Here is a 19638-nt window from a genome sequence, read left to right as displayed (position 1 = left end):
GGAAAGAAAATGAGCTGTAAATGTGAAGCAAACACATTGAGCCTTCTCCTATGGTTCCTGCAGCTCCAACCCACCTTTCATCTCCCATCACAAACTGATTACAGAGCCACAGGCTGTCTAGGTGGTGAAATGCCTTTGGAGAGGAGAAGGATGCTGTGCACTAAGGAGAAGTGGTGATGCTGTGTGAGGACCAGCAGAGAGGCACAGCTATGAACAGGTACAATTTGCATCCCCAAGTACATGAAACAACCTCCAACTACATGAATGACTGCAGAAAGGTCAGAGCCTCCCATGGGACATATCCCAGGGATAGTCTTTGGCTTCTATCTAGATGTAAGCCTTGACTTAAGAGACTTTATCCCCACTCTCATGCTTATAACAGGGGCAGATGACTGTATTTGCAAGGCCAGAACATAGCACAGGTAATTTGCTCTTATATTAGCTAAAGCCTTGAAGGAAAATCACTGCATAATAGCCTGTCATGGCCACTCCTTGCATGGGCCAGCTGCCATGGCTCTGCCTGAGGTCCTTTAAGTACTGTCAGCTCTGAAGCTGCATTAGGTACCATCCATCAGCTGAGCTCTCACCCAGCATGGAGCAGCTCCAGCCAGAAAATGCCTGTGTGCACCCAAACAAGCTCTTGCTGCTCCCACAGCAAGAAGGATTGCTCTCTTCTTGGCCTTTGGCTCCTTGCCAAAGTGCACTGAGCATCAGGAGCACCAGCCTAAGGTGTTGCTTTGGTAGCTCTCCCAGCTTTCACCCAGCTGCTTTGTTGGGGACACAGTTACAAGTGATTTATACACTTAAGTGCTTCCCTCCCAGCACCTTTGGCCACTTGTATGCAGAGGAACTGCTGGCTCAATGATTACCCCTAGCAGGAGGATGGTCACTTTGCTCCCTGCTCTTGTGTGGCCATTGCTGATGCCAGGTCAGTGTATTCTGAGTGTTGCCAGACCAGAAAACAGGCAACCCAAAGAAGGTCAGGGGAAATCCATTGCTTCTGTGGCTTCTTGTCTGTGTTGACCAGTTTCTCCATGCATTAACACTCTTCTATCCCTGGTTGAATTGCTTTGCCTTTAATCTCTCTCAATCACATGTGGTGACCCACACTTGTCCCTAGGCCAGTGCAAACCTCTCTTTGCTTCTTTGCTACCCAGTGGCATCATCACATGGCAGAAAGAAGCAGAAGCACAGCCATAAAATACAAATGAAGAGGAGAATGTGTTTTACACATTCAGTGGCAGTCAGCAAGACCACATTGGTAATATGATGGTGTTCTAGAGCTCACTTGCTATATAGCTGCCATTACCTCTGCTGTTGATTATCCCACTCCTATAGCACAGGAGGGGATTTATACCTAGACCTGTGCAACCACATCAATTTCCAGCCTGCCCTTGAGTTATTTGCACTCTGCATCCTCCAGTAAATTCAGTGAGTGAATAAAAACCACAAGAGAATCAAGGTATCTGATTCCCCCATATGATGCATCTGTTCTGTGCTCCAAAACAGAAGCTGAAAGTGGACTTGTTAATCTTAACTTGCCTTGTAATGTCTCTGTCTTTAACACTTTCTCTCCCATAAGCATATAAAGCCTATTAACAAGTTCCTTGTTCTTTCACATGCTCATCACAGAATCTTAAGGGTTAGAAAGGGCTTCAAAAGATCATCTTGTCCAACCCCTCTGCCAGAGCAGCACCACTTAGAGTAAGTCACACAGGAACTCATCCAGCTGGGTTTGGGATGGCTCCAGACAAGGAGATGCCCCACTGAGACTAGAACCAGCTCAGGCTGCATCAGTGACACCACCACCAAGGGAGCACAAAGGTGATCATGAAGAGCAGCCAAAGCATCAATACATTTAGAGATGGGTTATTAAGCAATGTCTGGCATAGATCATTTGCCAGGGTGATGGGAAAGACTATCTGCACTGCAAAATAGCTGTATTATAACCTGCAGTCATGTATTCTAACCTGCTTACTGCAGGACAGCATCCAAACATGAGGATCCAGAAAGTGCCAAACCTACCACTAAATCCCACTGAGACAGTGTGAACAATTACAGAGCCCTGGGGCTGATGGGACCTGAGTATGTTTGAACTTGTATGTTTTAATGTGGGCAACCCAGATCACCACTCAGTAACCTCAACACAAAGCTAACTGTCCTCAAAAGTGCCTTAGGTACTGGGGGTCATTTGCAGCTTATCCTTTTGTTCTGGACAGCCTGTGCTTGGGTGCAGAAATGGCTTTAAAGGCTTACATGCTTTCTGGTGTGAGTAGGGAGTTGAGTTTAGCTCTTGAGCTCAAAACATAAACCCCACAGCTGTGAGTGGCCACAAGCCACAGTAGTTTCTTGGGCTCATAAGCAGGGAGGGGGTTGCAGTGGTTTAACCACCAGGCTGGGGACAGTTTGCCACTGATGGCTTGCAGAGCCAAAAGAAACCTCTTCCCTCTTTCATACTTTCCCCACTGATTAAAAGAAGACAAATGAGCCCATGGGGAGGTTCATGTGCCACTGATTAGGGACTCAGAGTAGGATTAAGAACTCTTCTGTTTGAGGAACCTCCACTTGAAGGTGAGGAGCTCAGAAATCAAGCACATCCTTGAAGCAGACTCAGAACCAAGAGTGCAGCTGGATATATGGGACACCTTGTTGCATGTGGGTAGGATGAATAGTAGTGGTGTAAAACAGAAGCTTTTAGCAATTGCTCTTGACTTTGTGGGTCTTCTTGCTTGGGCTTTCTGCCTGGGCATCTTCAAGAGCATTCCCAGTTCTTCCTTGCACCAGGTGTATATGTGGTTCCAAAGAACTGCTACCCAAGTGACCACAATGCTTAAGTGGCTCCTCTCCTGAGAGCAGCTCAGCTCCTAAGCAAGGTCTAAGAAATCCTGTCTTGAAAACAGCTGCCTTTAAAGAACAGCTTCAGAAATGCTCTTCTTGAATGGAAAGCTTTGATGCACTTGTAAGGGTAACTCACAGAGCTGATGGAACAGTGAGACCTGGGGAATATGCACACCCTGGGCCAGGGTTCCCTCACCTCAAAGGACTTTCTCCTCCTGTGTCTGTGTGCCTCTGCCACTGGCCACCACACACCAAACACTGGCCCCAGCCTCTCCACATCCATCATTTAGGTACCTGTAAGTCTTGATGAGTTCCTCCCTCAGGCTTCTCTTCTCCAGGCTGAACAGCCCCAGGTCCTGCAGCCTCTCCTCCTCACACAGATGCTCCATCCCCTCAGCACCTTTGTAGCCCTGCACTGGCCTCTCTCCATCACTCTTCAACAAACTGGAGAGATTTATAGAGGCCTTCTTATTGCCTCCTTTAAAGGATGTGTCTTCTGGGCTATCTGAACCCAAACCTGGCTCCTTAAACAACCCTCCTCTTCCTCCTGCTGGCAGCTGTCACAGCAGGGAGAGGTGACTGCTGCTTCTCACACTCTTTGCTGTGCTCCTAATTTGTCCTTAGGCTTCCCCAGGGGTTGTGTCTTGCCTGATAAACAGAGACATCAGCAGATGCCAGGGACAGCAGAGCACATTGCACAGGGTTTCCATACAGCTCTCCCCTTCAGTACCAGAGGCAGCCCTCACTGCTGGAGCATTTGTGACCACATCTCAACCCAAAGCTGCTTCAGAGAGTTTTGCTGCAGCTGAACCAGACCAGATGAGCCTCCTGGAGGTTTTTCCAGGGAAACAAAATAGCTGCCTGCCTCCTTGAGTTGCTCTCTGCTCCACTTTGGCTCTCTGAAGCTTAGCAAGATCCCTCAGCATCTCTGAAACCCAACATCCAGACACAAAGCTCAGCAAAAGAAATCCCTTTCTGTCCCAGGCTGTCACTCTGAGTGGTTTATACCAACACAGAAGGCTTTAGTCACTCACAGCACAGGGTCTCCATGTGTGCTTGTGTGTTTTACAGCATGTTTTCCATTGTGTGTGCCCACAGTGGCTGTGGATCAGGTGGCTACCAGCTAAAGGAGGCTCTTCTGGGTCATCTGTAGTCATAGAGAACCCTTCTTTACCTACATGTGCATCCACCAATGCTCACACACACCTCTGCATACTTTAAAGAAGCCAACAGCAGCATTGTCTCCCTGGTGCTCTGATTTATTTCATGTGCATCACAGAGCAAATCAACATGAATTGCTTCCCAACATGCTTTGAGAAGCAGGTTTGAGCAGGAACCAAGCAGCAACGTTTCCAAAGGGAAACCATCAGGCATGGTTGGCAAACAAACCCACCCCAGCTGGAAGATCTTGACTCAGAAGTACCCTGTCTAGACAGGGACAATACAGGGCTGATTGCTGCCTGGCTCAGCAGAGCTCAGCTCTCCAATCAAGCTGGTGAAAGCACCAACAGCCAAACCTTGCCCAGGGAACATGAGCTCTCAAGGCTCCTGGTTCCACATCCCACACACAACTGGGCTGATAAATCCCCCTGGGGAGCTACAGGGGACACAGCCATGCCTTCATATCCTCCAGTCTCAGCTCAGTGGAGAAGAGAGAGATGAGGGTTTAAACTGTTAAAAGCATCCTCTCTGAACAAGGACTTGCTCATGGGGTTGGGGGTGCAGCACACAGAGCCATCAATAATGCATAGATGCCTCCCATGGAGCTTGCTTCAGCTTTGCATTGCTCAGAGAGCCACTAAATACTAGTTCTCTATTCTCTTTTGTGTTTGAGTGTTGGGTGGCTCTGGGAGAAGGCCAAGTTGCTCAGAGGTACAGTGCTGAGCTGCTTTTACATCTCCCTCTTCATTCCACTTCCCTCCCTAAAAGCCAAGTGGCAGCTGAGCAGCTCTCCCAAGCTGCCCTGGAGGGTTGTGCTTAAGGAAACAGATTGGCTTCATGTGTTAAATGAAACCCAGATTGTAGAGCAAACAGGGCAAAGTGCAGCTCAGCAGTGGCACTGCTACCTCTGGGCAAATCAAAGCAGAAGGAGTTGGCTGCTGGGAAGTACCAGCATCAAACCATCAGTGTCTCTCCAAGCTGATGGGAATGCTCCCATGGGACTGCTAACAGGGAGAACCCAAAACTCCCAGCTGCTGAGCAGGTGCCTTCAAATGAGCATTCAGTGGTGTTGCTTTGCTGGCTCCCAAAATGCTCCTGAGCTGTTCAGAAGCCTAATTATGCATCTGAGATGTTAAAGCAGCAGCCAGGCTGCATTGCTGACAGACTGTGCACAAAGATCTGAGGTCACTTCATGACACACCAGAGCCTTGAGCTGCTAGACTAACTAGCCTAGTAGTTATCCCTACTAACCCACTACACTAGTAACTAGTTACTAGGGTTTTGGCACCCTAAATATGTGGGAAAGCTGCTCAGGACCCTGATGCTGCTTCTCTAAGTCCATGGTTTTTTGGAAGCAGCTTGAGAAATTGATTCTTTACTCCTTGTGTTCATCCTCCATCTCTACTTGAGTCCATCCCATCAAGGGGAGGTTTGTGACCTATGGGTTGTCCCAGCTGGATGCAGCATTTCTTCTGTGTTACAGCCACTGCCTGAATCCCATGGATCAGTAAATAGAGAGCAAGTCTATTAAAAGCCACTTTACAGAGTGGTGTCACACTGACATGTATTACTTCTTCTACAGAGCATCCTGAGATGACTTCAGTTCTACACAAGTCTGACCTACTTTAAGGCCAGGCTGATTTTGTCCATGCAGCAGCTGTATTTGAGGGCAAACAGATAGGATTAAAAGCTCCTGGAATCCAAGGCCAGTTTCCTAGTCACAGGCTTGTGCCCTCAGAAAGATTCAGAGCTGCTTGACATTGCCATCCCCTCTTCTGGCTCCTCCTTGGCTTTCCTCACACGTCCCAAGCACATGAAGCCTTGGCTTTCACAGCAAAGGAGAAAGGAAAGCAGCCTCTATTAGTCATTGCATCATTTGCACAGCCATCAAATGGGAGAAGTAATTAACTCAAACATGTTTATCTCCAGTAATGATGAATTTGCATTGCTGTCTCTATCAACAAAGTGAATTGGGCTCCCAACAGGGTTCACATAGCACTTGCATTGTGTTTTCTGCACAAGTCCTGTGCCTTTAGAACCCCATTCAATCCTGGCTCTGTTTATATCCTTCTGGGGCTCCCAGGTTATTTCTCAGAGGCAATCCTCCTTTGCTTCCATTCTCCAGCAGCATGATGGGAATAACAACTCAGATAACAAACCTTGTGAGGGGAACAGAAGCCAGGGAGGTGCTTCAGTGTGCCAGGGACTGAGACTATACCTGGAGCTTTAAGGGCACTTCAGTGGGATCAGCAGCATCCCTGAGATTTCCCACTGCATTTGCAAGAACACCAACCAACCAGTATGCATTTACTTCCCTGTCTCTCCTTGCTGGCTGCATTAGTTAACCAGAGCATCCTTCCTTTTGCAGCAGGGATGTCACAGGTCATGACATCAGAGTCATCCCTCTGGAGATGGGTCATAGGTAAAGGCAGCAAAGCACCAAAGGGTGCCAACAGTAACACAACCCTGCAAGGCACATTTGCCTTGGCTCCAGCTTTGCCTGGAAGTGTTTCCATACAGCTCTAATGAATAGCAACAAGCAGCACTTTTTAACCATGGCAAGGGAAAACCCCTGTGGGCAGAGCACATGATTTCTCTAAGTGCTGCCACAACCTTGTCTCTCTAGGAAACCAAAGGGCAAACTTCCAAATGGCTTTCCTCTTCTACAGTGTGTTCCTGCAGGGAAGCCACCTTTTGTGATGAAAACACACTGCATTTGCTTTCACTCACTTATGGGATAACAGAGCAGGTGCTCTGTGTCAGGAGACCATAAGCAGAGTTCCTAGGTGGAGAAAATGAAGACCAACTAACTTATTTCTGCCAAGGGAGTGTGTTATTGTCTTTCCAAATCAGGTTTGCATTTCTCTCTTGGTCAGAATCAGCCTAGCTAATGTTTTTCCTCCTTTCTATCTCCTTTTGCTGCTCAGAGACCTCTTAAATCAGAGAGAACATTAGAGTGCTTGCAAGCAATAGAGATGACAGAGCATCTTTCTGATCCATGTCTAATACAATAACATTCCCAGGGCTCACAATTGCTGCATCAACACAGCTGATAAACAAAAACCCCACATTTAGTGCCTTGATCTCAGTCAAATGGGCCATTAGCAAAAGCCTCAGGGGTCTGTACCACCCCTTGGAGTGAAAACATTGAATGACACTCAGGGATATCCTCAATTTGCCATTAATATGTGAGTCTGAGAGACTGTGGGGCTTGAGATCATCTCCAAGTGGCTTGCACTTGTGTTTTGAGCAGAAGCTCATAGCAAACAACAGCAACATCCTCAACCACAGAACCTGCTTCAGCCTCCACATGGCATCTCACAGCACTGGCCAAGGTTGAGCACCCAAAGGACTTGCACCCTGATGGACTGGACATTCCTTTCTCTATCCAGACATACAGCAGGGTCTGAGTTAATCCCAGACCTGACCAGCTGTATATTAAAGCCTTCTCACCATCAACAAACACACTGTTCACAAGGTGTCTCCCAAGAACTGAAAGAGCTTTCCAAGTCATGTCTGTGGTTTCCCAGGCATCTCAGCACCTTGCAGAACCCAGCTGGTGAGGTCCTTGAACACAACCTCCTGTTACTGGCAACAACATCACACAATCCCATCTACAAGGGATTTAAACCCTGCTTGGCTTTTCATCCCCATGATTCTCATCAAGCACTTACTTCAGGATTTCATTCCTTCAAGCATTAACCTCATCCCCCCATCACCTTTCTAACTTCTAACACAAAGTTATCCATGACCAATTGCTCCATCATTCAGCTGACATTGCTTCTTTGCCCTCTCAGTGCTTATCCCCTGCTGTATTCTCTACAGAGAGATCACAGCCCTTCACTCAGCTGCTTTTGAGCACCATTCACTCTGCATTAGCTTTTGCCATCGTGTTCTCCAGTGGCATCCTGATCTCCTTAAGAAAGAAACCACACAACATAGAATTGTGGTGGTTGGAAAAGCCCTTGAAGCTGCTTTTGGGTGGAAAAGAGCTTGAGTCTCAGCTCAGCACTACCCCATGGCCTCAGCACCTCAGCTTTGGGATCCCTGCAGGGCTGGGCACTGCCCCAGCTCCCTGGGCAGCCTGGCACAGGGGCTGACACCCCTCTCAGGGGAACAGTTCTGCCTCAGCTCCAATCTCAACCTCCCCTGGGGCAACTTGAGGCTGTTTTCTCTTGTCCTGTCACTTGGGAGCAGAGCCTGACCCCCAGCTCTCTGCAGCCTCCTGTCAGCTCCTTGCAGAGTGCTCCTGTCTCCCCTCAGCCTCCAGGCTCAACACCTTCAGTTCTCTCAGCTGCTCCTCATAAGTCTAGACCCATCTCCACTGTCCATGTCCAGATCCTTGGCAAGGTACATAGATATAAAGCAGCCACACACCCCAAAACTAGCCAGGAGCTCTCCCTTATCATTCTGCCTTGTAGCCACACAGAAGTTCTCAGGCATGGACTACTCAGAGCTACTGCTCATCTCAGCATGTGCAAAACAAAGAGGCAAGGATGGAGCACTAAGCAAGTCTTTGCTCAGTGATGGTGCAGCCTCTCCCTACATAGGAAAGATCCCCTGGATGGACTGAAGGTTTCTCCAACCTGCAGGGAGGAGAAAAGCTCCCCCTTGGCTTAGGGGCAGAGGATGGTGTCATGAAGGCAGGGCTGGCAGTACCAGCTGGCATCCTTGGCATCAGCTCCCAAATGCCTGAGCTGTTCCACCTGACTCATAGGGGGGAGTTTGGTGTCTGAAGAGAAAGAATGACACAGTGCACTCTGAGGTCTTCAGTGTTATTGTTTCCTATTGAGTGTGGGTTCAGGGTGGAAAAGAGTGGCACTTTTCTCTTTGACTCTTTTGCAGCACTCACAAAAGCATATAAACCCAAGAAGGAGCCACTCCACCACTTTAAGCAGCTAGGCAATAAAGAATGAGACCCACTAAACCACTTCTGTCTTTGCCAAGGGCACTCTGAATTATGCTTGAACCTGGTTGAACCCCAGCACTTACTTAACCTCCTTTCCCATTGCATAGCAACAACCATGATGGAGCTCAAAAGAATAAGGGATGGCTCCCTGAGAAGAAAGAGACTCTTTGCTTCACAGCTAGGGCTGTGTTTTTAAGAAGTGGGATTTATCTACTTGCTTAAACCACAGGATTTGAAAGTGGAATAACATGAGCAAAATGTGTGGAGCACATGATTCATCCTTGGACTCAGCCAAAGGTCTGCACATTGCTTCCACCCAACTCACAGGCACCAGCATGCTCTTCACAGCCACTTGGTCCAAAGGACATCTGAGAGCTCCCAGGTGCCTGCAGGAACAGCAGCAAGATGCAAAGACCTCCTCTGTGGAGCTGCTCACATGGGTATCTTAGGAATTCCCCATGAGGAGCAAGAATCACATGCATAAAACTGAGGCTTAGTGCAGAAACATCCATCATCTGCATCACTGAATCATCACCATCCTTCATGCAGTGAGACAGGAGCCAACACCTTGACTGAAAAACATCACCTTGGTGTGACCTGAGGGAGACCTTTGGGCACACAACCAATAGGCTGGAGAAGAGGAGACTGAGGGGGGAGCTCATTCATACTGACCAAGATCTCACTGGTGGGTGTCAGGAGGTTGGGGCAGCACTTTGTTCTGTTGTATCCAAGGGGTGATGGGATGAAGCTGCAACACAAACAGCTCCATTGAAACACAAGGCCAAACTGTTTCAGTGTGAGCTGAGGGAGCCCTGGCCCAGGCTCAGGGAGGGTGTGGAGGCTCCATCCTTGGAGCTCTTCAAGCCCCATCTGGACACATCCCTGTGCTCCCTGCTCTAGGTGGGAGCTGCTTCTGCAGTGGGGTTGCACTGCACGAGCTCTAAAGCTCCCTCCCAACCCCTCCCCATATGATTCTTAAGCCTGGCTTTGCCCAGAGAGAAAGTGAAGAGAAACCCTTCCAAATGAGACCATGAAATGCTGCAGGGAGATGGAGCTGCTTGGGCACACAGCTCAGGAGAGGCAGCCTGAAGGTTTCTGTAGCAAAGAAGTCAACTGCTGTTTGCTGGGTTTAGTGCATGGGATGAAAGGGAGGTGGGATGGCTTTGCAAGACAAGAACACACCTGACTCACACATTGCTTTCTTCTCCTGAGAGAGAAAAAAACTAAGCATGGAAGGATGAGAATAACAGAACCTATAAGGGCCAACATGAATTTACCTATGGTAGCTGTGCTTTAAGCCCCTGCAATGGGGACAAGCTGCAGCAGAAGAGGTTCCAAAGCATCACAGGGAAGAATTATTCCCCTATTGAGGTGAGGGAGCACTGGAACTGCCCAGATGGGCTGTGGAGTCTCCTCTGGAGCCATCCCAACCCCAGCTGGATGAGTCCCTGTGTGCCCTGCTTAGGTGATGCTGCTCTGGCATTGGGGTTGCACTGGTTGAGCTTCCCAGCTCCCTCCCAACCCTTCCCATTCAGTGATTCTGATTTGAAACATGGGAGGCACCAATTGATTCAGGGATGCTGTTTAGCCTGAAGGTGCTTGCAGAAGCCATCTGGGCTTTGCAGAGCTGGGAATAGCTGTGGATGCTCAGATACCCTGTGTAGCTGAGTGCCTTCTCCCACTGCTTTTGGGAGGTGGGAGCTACAAAGTGCAGGAGCAGTCCCAGCAGGATGACTGGGGACTGATCAGAATGGCAAAGCCCAGCAAGGGTTGGGTCTCTCCCAGCTGCCAACTCCCATGGAACTTGTGGAAAGCAAATGTTTTTGATACTTACTGTCTCTGAAATGGAAGAAAAAATGCTGAATCCTTCTGTTATGAGGAAATAAAGCTACAAATGATCCACATGCAGAAAGCTCAGAGGATGGTCTAGCAGAAAGCATCTTGCTCTCAAACCTGCCCTTTGAAAGAGAGGAGTCATGTGAAAGCAGTGTGTGACATTCCCCTGTCCAGGGAAAGCCAGACAGGACTGTTTAATTCCCTTAATAACATCAGATGATCACAGGATCACAGAGTGTGAAGGGTTGGGAGGGAGCTTTAGAGCTCATCCAGTGCAACCCCCCTGCCAGAGCAGCACCACCTAGAGCAGGGCACACAGGGACTCATCCAGCTGGGGCTGGGATGGCTCCAGACAAGGAGCCTCCACAGCCCATCTGGGCAGTTCCAGTGCTCCCTCACCTCAGCAGGGGACAAATTCTGCCTTGTGTTGCTCTGGAACCGCTTCTGTTTCAGTTTATATCCATTGCCCCTTGTCCTCTCATTAAGAGCAGCCTGGCTCCAGCCTCCTCACACCCACCCTTGATGCATTTGGAACATGAATGAGCTCACCCCTCAGGCTCCTCTTCTCCCAGCTGCAGAGCCCCAGCTCCCTCAGCCTTTCAGCACAAGGGAGATGCTCCACTCCCTTCAGCATCTCTGTGGCCCTGCACTCAACTCTCTCCAGCAGCTCCCTGTCCTTCTGCAACTGAGGGGCCCAGCACTGGCCACAATCTTCCAGCTGCAGGCTCAGGAGGGCAGAGCAGAGGGGGAGCAGAAGCTCTCTGCACCTCCTGCCCACAGCCCTTCTCATCCAGCCCAGGTTGCCATTGGCTTTCTTGGCCATGAGGCTCCTGCCCACCAGCACCCCCAGCTCCCTTTCCCCTGCCCTGCTCTCTACCACTTCATTCCCCAGCCTGTGCTGCTCCATGGGCTTGTTCTTTCCCAGATTCAGAAGCATCTGCAAGTCAGAACCTGCATTTCATGAGACATCCCAGGGCTTCAAGATTGTCTTTTGCTCTGGGATTTCTCTTCAACTGGTTGCCTGGAAGACAGGGATGTTCCCAGAGGAAAAGCTTCCATTCCTCCCTGTGAGATCTCAGCCAGGTCAGTGCCACTTTCTGCCTTCAGCAAACAAGTCTCCAACAGCAATATTCAGCCCAGTTCCAGGGTCACCAAGCTGTGTTTCAGAGGGAACCCCTTGCTTGCTTCTGATCCAACTCACACTTTTGCTTCCTCATGCCACAACCACAGTTTTCTCCCATTCCTGCCTCACCTTCCCTCTTTATTACTCTCTCCTATTCCTTTCTCATGCCTCATTCACACCCTGCCCAGAGAGCTTGGCAGTGAGGAACTGGGAGCTAGAACTCAACACATCACCCCAAGAGAAGCAGAGGTGTAACACAACCTTCTAAATGCACTGTGGGCACCTTCTTGCACATTGGTCCAGACCACACAAAAACCCTTTCCCTCTTGATATGTTTTTCCCCTGGAGACATAGAGATGTGCAAAGATCTTGTCCTAGAACTGCCTTCCAAGGGTCTGCTAATGAGACATGAATGATTTCCCAGCTCTGGGAGCTAACAGCATGATCTCCCTCTCATTCATGTCTTTAGGGAGGCAAATTCCACTGCAGTTCAAGAGAGGCAGGATTGATTGGGACTTGCTTTCTCCCACAGCTCATCCTTAACAGCCATCTGTAGTGTTCCACTGGCATTTGTGTCCCTCTAATCCCATGCACCCTACAAGGAACTCAACTGCACTTGAGCTTAGCTTCTTGAGCTTGTGAGCCCTAAGAGGTTCTCTCATAGCTGTGCTCATCTTGTAGGAACATTTCTTCCCTCAGAGGGATGTCAGCCCTTGTGCCAGGCTGCCCAGGGAGCTGGGGATGATCCTAGATGGATCCCAAAGCCATGGGGCTGAGGTGCTGAGGGCCATGGGGTAGTGCTGGGCAGGGTGAGCTCAGGGCTGGGACTACAGCAGCTTCAGACTCTTTTCCAGGCTCATGGAGAGGCAGGTCATCATCTTCCAATATGTTTCATGCTTGCATTGAAGACTGACACTGAATTTAGCATGAGAAGGATGAGGCTCACCCCAAAACAGCAAGAGGGGCTAAGCAACAGCAGCCACACACATGCTTGTTATTGTAGGACCATTAAATATCTCTGGCTGTAAAGGACTTGAAGAAGCCACCACTGAACCCACACCTATTTTCTCCTCTAACTGAGCACTTCTCCCATTTCATTTGCTAACCATTGCAGTTGATTTTTGCCCATCTCCTTCCATGGGGATCACAGACCTTGAACCTTGATCAAGACCTTGCCAAGAGTGTTTAGATGAAGCCCACAGAGTGGTTGATTTCCACTCCACTTGGTCAGAGAAGCACAAAGATTCTGCAAGAGGGAACATCTGGGTGGCTATTTACTCTTTGTCAAGAAGCCTCTCCAAGGTGCCCCCTTCAGCCACTGCAGACAGCAAGCAGGAGAGCTCTATCCAAGAGGTGAAACCCTGTAAGATGAATTAGGTTGCTTACAGAGAGCCATGGGCTCAGGAAACCCCAGGGTATGGTGGCTGAATGACATTTCTCATCCTTCCCCTTTGTTTCTCCTCATTTTACAGCTCCTAGAGCTGAGATGCAAGAAGCCAAGCTCAGAGGTAATTGCAAAGCAAAGGCAAACCTCATGCAATTCCCAGGAGAGCTCTGAAACAGCCTTGCAAGCCTTCAAACATCTCTGTCCTTGCTACTCTAATGCCACCCTTCTTGCTCAGCCCTTCTCCCTTGTCTCAAGAGCTTCAGCTCCAGGTGCTGTTTCACCTGCAAATCCTTCAGCAAGGATGGTACAAAGGATGGAGCTACAAAGGAGCTCTCACTTGGCCTCCTGATGAATAGCTCTGATGAATGGGGATCTCAGAAGACAAGAGTGGTTTCTTGCTCTCCTTCAAATGGTCAGGTGCATGGGGTAAGCCAAGGCCACAGGCATGGGGTGGCTGAGCCCACAGCTAGCTCTTACACAAGTGCTCTGCTTTTCCTCCTCCAATTCCCTCTCTGATGCCTCATCTCCCTTTGCACTCAAAACATCCAAGGCTCAGGCAAGGTTTCTTTTGCATGATGAGATCTTCATGCCAATTGGCACCTTCCCATGCAGCTTTGGATGGGTTTTAAAGCATCATCCTACCATTTGGTTAAGTAACCAAGGAAACACAACACATCAGTGCCATAGGGAAGCAAGTGCCATGCTCATTCAACAGCTAAAGTCTTAAGGGACAGAGAAACTTAGGCATTTCTCAAGGGCATGGTTTGCATGTCAGCCACATCCATGACCCAGGAACAACCCAGCTCACTTTAGACACCCAACTGACACAACCAACAACCTTCCACTCCCTCCTGTGCCTGTGCCCATGTGTTGAAACTCAATGGCATGGTGCAAACTCCAGCATCTCACTCTCCTCACAGGCTTCTTGCCATCACTTCTGAGCTCTGTGACAGCACCTGCTGCAAGGAGATTCCCCCCCCCAACCTGAACATCTCAGTGGAGCTGACTTGAAGCCACTTTGACCAAGCTGCAGGAGCCAAAAGGGCTGCTCCAAGCACACTTTGCATCTCCTCATCCACTCTATGGGGTTGGAAGGGTCCTTTAGAGCTCATCCAGTGCAACCCACTTGCAGAAGCAGCTCCCACCTAGATCAGGGAGCACAGGAACATGCCCAGATGGGTCTGAACATATGAAATCCCATGCAAGAAGCCTTTTCTCTTTCCTAGTACCCCCTTCTGTCACTGTCCCCTCTCTTACCTAAGCAGAGGTGAAACAGCCTTTGCTGCTATTGCAACAAAGGCATTGCAGGCACCAGCTGAGCTGCTGTGTTCCCTCTCAAGGGAACTGGATGTGTGAGGAAGCACAAGCTACACATTCCCTTGAGTAAGTGAGCCTGAAAAACATGCTCAGGCACCAGGATGGATCCCCACTGTCTCTGTGTCTGGGGGGCTCATTCAGCAAGAGTGAGACTGAGGTAGCCCCTTTCCCCTGGCTACTTGGCTATCATCCCAGCAGACATTCTGCATCCACCTCATGGGCTTGCCCAAGTGTTTTTCCCCTGTGCTATGACACACACAACATTCCCCAGCTCATCCCATGTTGGAAAAGCAAAGGACCACACTAGCAGGCCAAGGAAAGAGCTCCAGCACACCCACAGACATCCCCAGGGTGTGTTTAAAGCTGATGAGCCCCAGCTTTTCCCACACTCAGCAGCAGTAAGGATGGGAAGACCTTAATGTCATGTCAAGCAGCATGAGCACAGCAACTCCAGGAAAATGCCATCTGTGAGGTCATTTGCAACTGAGACCTCCTGGGAGGAGCAATGCAGAACAAATGAGGGGATTTCCTTGGCTGCTGCTCTTATCAGGCTTCCCTCCTCCATATACTCTAAAGGAATGGGCTCTGCTCAAGCTTATTGTGCCAATTTGCTGCTCTTCAGTGCTTTGCCTACAGCAGAGAGCTGCATTATCTTCTCAGCTGCTCAGTGCATTGCAATGCCAGCTGAGGAATCAGCAGCTAAGACCTTGCTGGTTCCCTTTGGATGGAGCTCTGCAGCAAAGCTTAAGGGATTCAATCCAGGGAAATGTTGTCTGAGAGGCATTAGGCCTTATCCTGGGGAGGAGAAGCAGAGTGTGGAAGGAAAGCACAGCTCAAATCCTGTTAATAAAGCAGCAACAGAGGATTGAAAGAGGGAAGTGAAGGAGGAAGGAGGGTAAAGTGGTGTTTTCCAAGTGCCCAGGCACTGCCACTCCAGCTCCTGCTTTCCCAAAAGCAACATGTGCTTTACTCAAGGGGACACACTGCACCCAGCACCCTCTGACCAGCTGGCAACACTGCACTAACTTCTTTAGCTCCTTCACTAAACCTTATTGCAGACTTCAACTGCTTTGATGCAGCCTCCTAGTGCAGAGCTCCTGCCTCTCCCCCTGGCAGGGGCATGAATCTGGGCACTTCTTTGCCATACTGACATGAGCCAAACCTGCTGTGGGATTTAAACCCTCTGCTACCTGAGAGGAAAGAGATGAGGCTTCAATGAAGCTGCTTCTGTGTTTCCAAGTGGCAGAATAGGATGGGATGTCACAGAGCCCACAGGCAGCTGCAACAGGTCAGTGGTGATTCAATGCAAAAGTCATCCAGGACATGAAGTTCTGATTCAGCCCAGAGGTATAATCCCTGTGGAAAGACTTACTCATCTTCCAAGCAGACCCTTTTTGACTGCCTTTTATCTCTCAGAGCTAAAGTCTGGAAGGAAAACAAGCTTGTTGGATGCCTTGTGAGTGCTACTCCCTGCATTGCCATCACCTGAGAGGTTATCTGGAGTCAGAGAGACTGAAACACCTCTGGCAGAAAGGCACAGCAGGCAATGTTTCTCTCTAGAAACTCCTATATAAGACAGAACTGATCATTGTTTCAGAAGCAGCTACCTCAAAAAACACCTAAATGATCAGGGAGATGACACCCCAGCATGTCCCAAGGAGGCTGCCAAGAGCTCCTGTCTTACCTAAGGACAAGATCTGCTTGTTCAAGCCCTGCAGATGGGCTGTTTGCTCTGAGGCTTTTGCTTCTGCCTGCTGCTTGTTGCATTATTGGGAAGCCCATGAAGACAGTGGAGAGTTTGGGGAAGGTCTATCCATGCTGTTGACATCTATCCTCACTCCCCAACTCTTCTGTCCCCTGGACTTCTGCATCTCTTTGTCCTTTCTGTCCCATTCCCCTGACCTGATCACACATAGCTTTTCTTTAGCAAGCTCTTCTCCCAGTGACTTTCTTCATACCTGTCTACAACTCAGATCTGCCCAAGGCACAAGGAGCACTTTGCCTGGATATCCACTTGGAAATGGGCAAGGCATCAGGGTTCTGCACAAGCAATAACTGAGGCATAACATTACTCAGCTCAGACATTAAGAGAGCACAGTCCAGGTGATGGCAGTGACTCTGTAGCATGAGTCACTTGGACTCATTTTGCTGGGAGATCCAAAAAGCATCAGCCACACAGAATATTCCCTTCTCCTAAAAAACAAAGATGCTGCTGAGAAGCCAGACCATCACAAGACCTGCTACAAAACCCATCCCATGTGCAGGACACAGAGTAGTGAGCAGAACAAGCAGCATCCCTCCCAGAGCAACCACCACCTACAAGCTGGAGCATCCCTCCCTCCAGGCTCACTGACCCCTCTGAGCTAGTGCAAAGAGACTGACCAGCTTGGCCTGAGAGCAAAGTCCAACTGAGCCCAACCTACATCTCAGCCAGGACATGACTCAAACCAGCAGCTTGGTGGGAGCTGCAGCCCCTCACCCAGCTCAGCACCTTCACCTACCCCAGCAGCACACAGGGGATGAGCAGCATCACTTCTTCCAGCCAACCTCCTTTTTGGTTGTGTTTGAAGCTGCTGCTTTTTAACAGCCACACTCCCCCAGCCAGCCTGCCCTGCCATCAGAATGTCATCCAGAAGCTGTAAACTCAGCAGTGTCTCCTTCCTTCAGGATCCTCAGGCTACCCAGCTCACTCCACCTCCCCACCAGCCCACTGGGGACAGAGCTAAGCCTCATTTCTTCTCCTCTCTACCACAGCATCAGGAGGGTACCCAGCTGCTGCCCACACTGTGCAGCAAACTAGGATTTATGAGCCAAGGAAGCACTAAACTTCTCCTTCCATGACTTCAGCAGGGCTCCAAACACCTGGGGGAATACAAGTGCCTAATGGACTGCACTCAGCCCATCTCTGTCTTGCTGGCCTCTTGCCAGCCTTCCCTACTTTCTTCAGCTCACTAGCCAGAGCAAGAGACTCCCAAGCCCCCTCTGATGCTCAGCAGGACCCATCTGCTACCAAGCAGCTACCTGGGAGCCATGGACCTCATGCAGAACTGAGGCTGGACCTGCTGCCAGCCCCTATCAAGACTCCAGCAACCAAACTCCAACAGGCTGCCTCTTCTTCCTCCTTCCAGGCAGCGTTCAGTCATCACACTATCCCCAAACAGCTTAACCAATGACCTTCAAGCAACACCACCATCACCCCCCACACCCCTAGAAGAGACCAAAAGCAGAGCATCAGCTCATACTCACAGTTTTGAAGTCCTCATGGTTACACTCTTGGCCTTTGAACTTACAGTAGAGCATCATATCCTTCAAGTCATGCCCAACCCTTGCCAGGAACTCCTGCATGTTGAATACTTTTGGTTTATACTGCTTAAAGTTAGCCTTTTCTTGGAGGATGCTTAAAACAGCTGGATCAACTAGGTGAGGGTTAGGGATCTGCAGGTTGACATCAAGAAGAGCCAAAAGCTCCCCAGCGTGATACAAGTCGTTGGTGGTGAGCCGAGAGAAACGAAACTCATTGAGGTTACAGATGGTGACAGCAGGAAAAACCAAACTGTTGGCCACCACTTCATCCACTTTAGTCACATGCTGGTAGGAGAAATAAAAAGCCACTCGATCTGAACTCTCAACCAAGAGAAAACCCAAAGAAGCCACAAAAGCCAAAGTCCAGAGCAGGCGACGGATGGTCACTGGTCCATAGACGAAGACGTGACGGATGCCATGGAGAGTGGAGGTGTTGGCAAAGATGTGGATGCTGGAAGGCTGCAGGCTGCTCATGCTGCCCTCACTGGTGCTGTCCTTCAGATCCATGAGGGATCCCTTAATTCAATCCTTCTGGAGGGGTTGGGCTGGAGCTGGAAGTTGGATGGTGATTCTTCGCTTCTCACCCTTTTGGATGCAGGAGAGAGTGATGCTGGTCCAAAGTAAAGGATCCCTTTTGGATGCAGAGGAGAGTGATGCTGGTCCAAAGTAAAGGATCCCTTTTGGATGCAGGAGAGAGTGAGGCTGGTCCAAAGTAAAGGATCCCTTTTGGATGCAGGAGAGAGAGTGATGCTGGTCCAAAGTAAAGGATCCCTTTTGGATGCAGAAGACAGAGAGGCTGGTCCAAAGTAAAGGATCCCTTTTGGATGCAGAAGAGAGAGAGTGATGCTGGTCCAAAGTAAAGGATCCCTTTTGGATGCAGGAGAGAGAGTGAGGCTGGTCCAAAGTAAAGGATCCCTTTTGGATGCAGAAGAGAGAGTGATGCTGGTCCAAAGTAAAGGATCCCTTTTGGATGCAGAAGACAGAGAGGCTGGTCCAAAGTAAAGGATCCCTTTTGGATGCAGAAGACAGAGAGGCTGGTCCAAAGTAAAGGATCCCTTTTGGATGCAGAAGAGAGAGAGTGATGCTGGTCCAAAGTAAAGGAACCCTTTTGGATGCAGGAGAGAGAGTGATGCTGGTCCAAAGTAAAGGAACCCTTTTGGATGCAGAGGAGAGTGATGCTGGTCCAAAGTAAAGGATCCCTTTTGGATGCAGAGGAGAGTGATGCTGGTCCAAAGTAAAGGATCCCTTTTGGATGCAGGAGAGAGAGTGATGCTGGTCCAAAGTAAAGGATCCCTTTTGGATGCAGGAGAGAGTGATGCTGGTCCAAAGTAAAGGATCCCTTTTGGATGCAGAAGACAGAGAGGCTGGTCCAAAGTAAAGGAATCCTTTTGGATGCAGGAGAGAGGTGTGTGAGGCTGGCAGTTTATCCCACAAGCCCAACAGTGCTCACTAGCAACATCCAATCCATTCCAAAGTCTCCCTCTTGATATCCTCGGTGTGATAAGAAAGGCTGCTTTTATTTAGGGAGACACCAAGGTGATGTGGAAGAGCTGGGGGTGGGCAAGTAAAGCTGAGCCAATGGGAAAGCAAGTCCTCCCCTTCCCCTTCCCCCCTCCACACACACACACTCACACTCTGCTGAAGAAGAAGCAAGAGAGGGAGCTCAAAATGAGCTGTGGAGATTCTCAGCCCTGAAAGCCTGAGGATGCTGCTTCCCGGAGCTGATGCTTTGCAGAGCACAGCAGGAGGGAGGGAGGGAGGAGG

At 49.5% G+C, this 19638-nt stretch overlaps 1 protein-coding gene across 1 annotated transcript in view; it reads right to left on the bottom strand.

The window, feature by feature from the left end:
- The window catches only part of LOC104557525 (acid-sensing ion channel 2), a 314024-nt gene extending 295643 nt beyond the window's left edge, over positions 1-18381 (bottom strand). Inside the window, exon 1 of the mRNA XM_062016739.1 lies at positions 17818-18381. Coding sequence (XP_061872723.1) covers positions 17818-18381 — 564 coding nt within the window. The remainder of the gene's footprint in view (positions 1-17817) is intronic.
- Positions 18382-19638: the final 1257 nt, after the last annotated feature.

The sequence above is a fragment of the Colius striatus genome, chromosome W, assembly GCF_028858725.1.
Source record: "Colius striatus isolate bColStr4 chromosome W, bColStr4.1.hap1, whole genome shotgun sequence".
NCBI classification, from domain to species: domain Eukaryota; kingdom Metazoa; phylum Chordata; class Aves; order Coliiformes; family Coliidae; genus Colius; species Colius striatus.
Note: the sequence above shows the minus strand (reverse complement) of the source record. Positions and strands in the feature narration are given on the sequence as shown.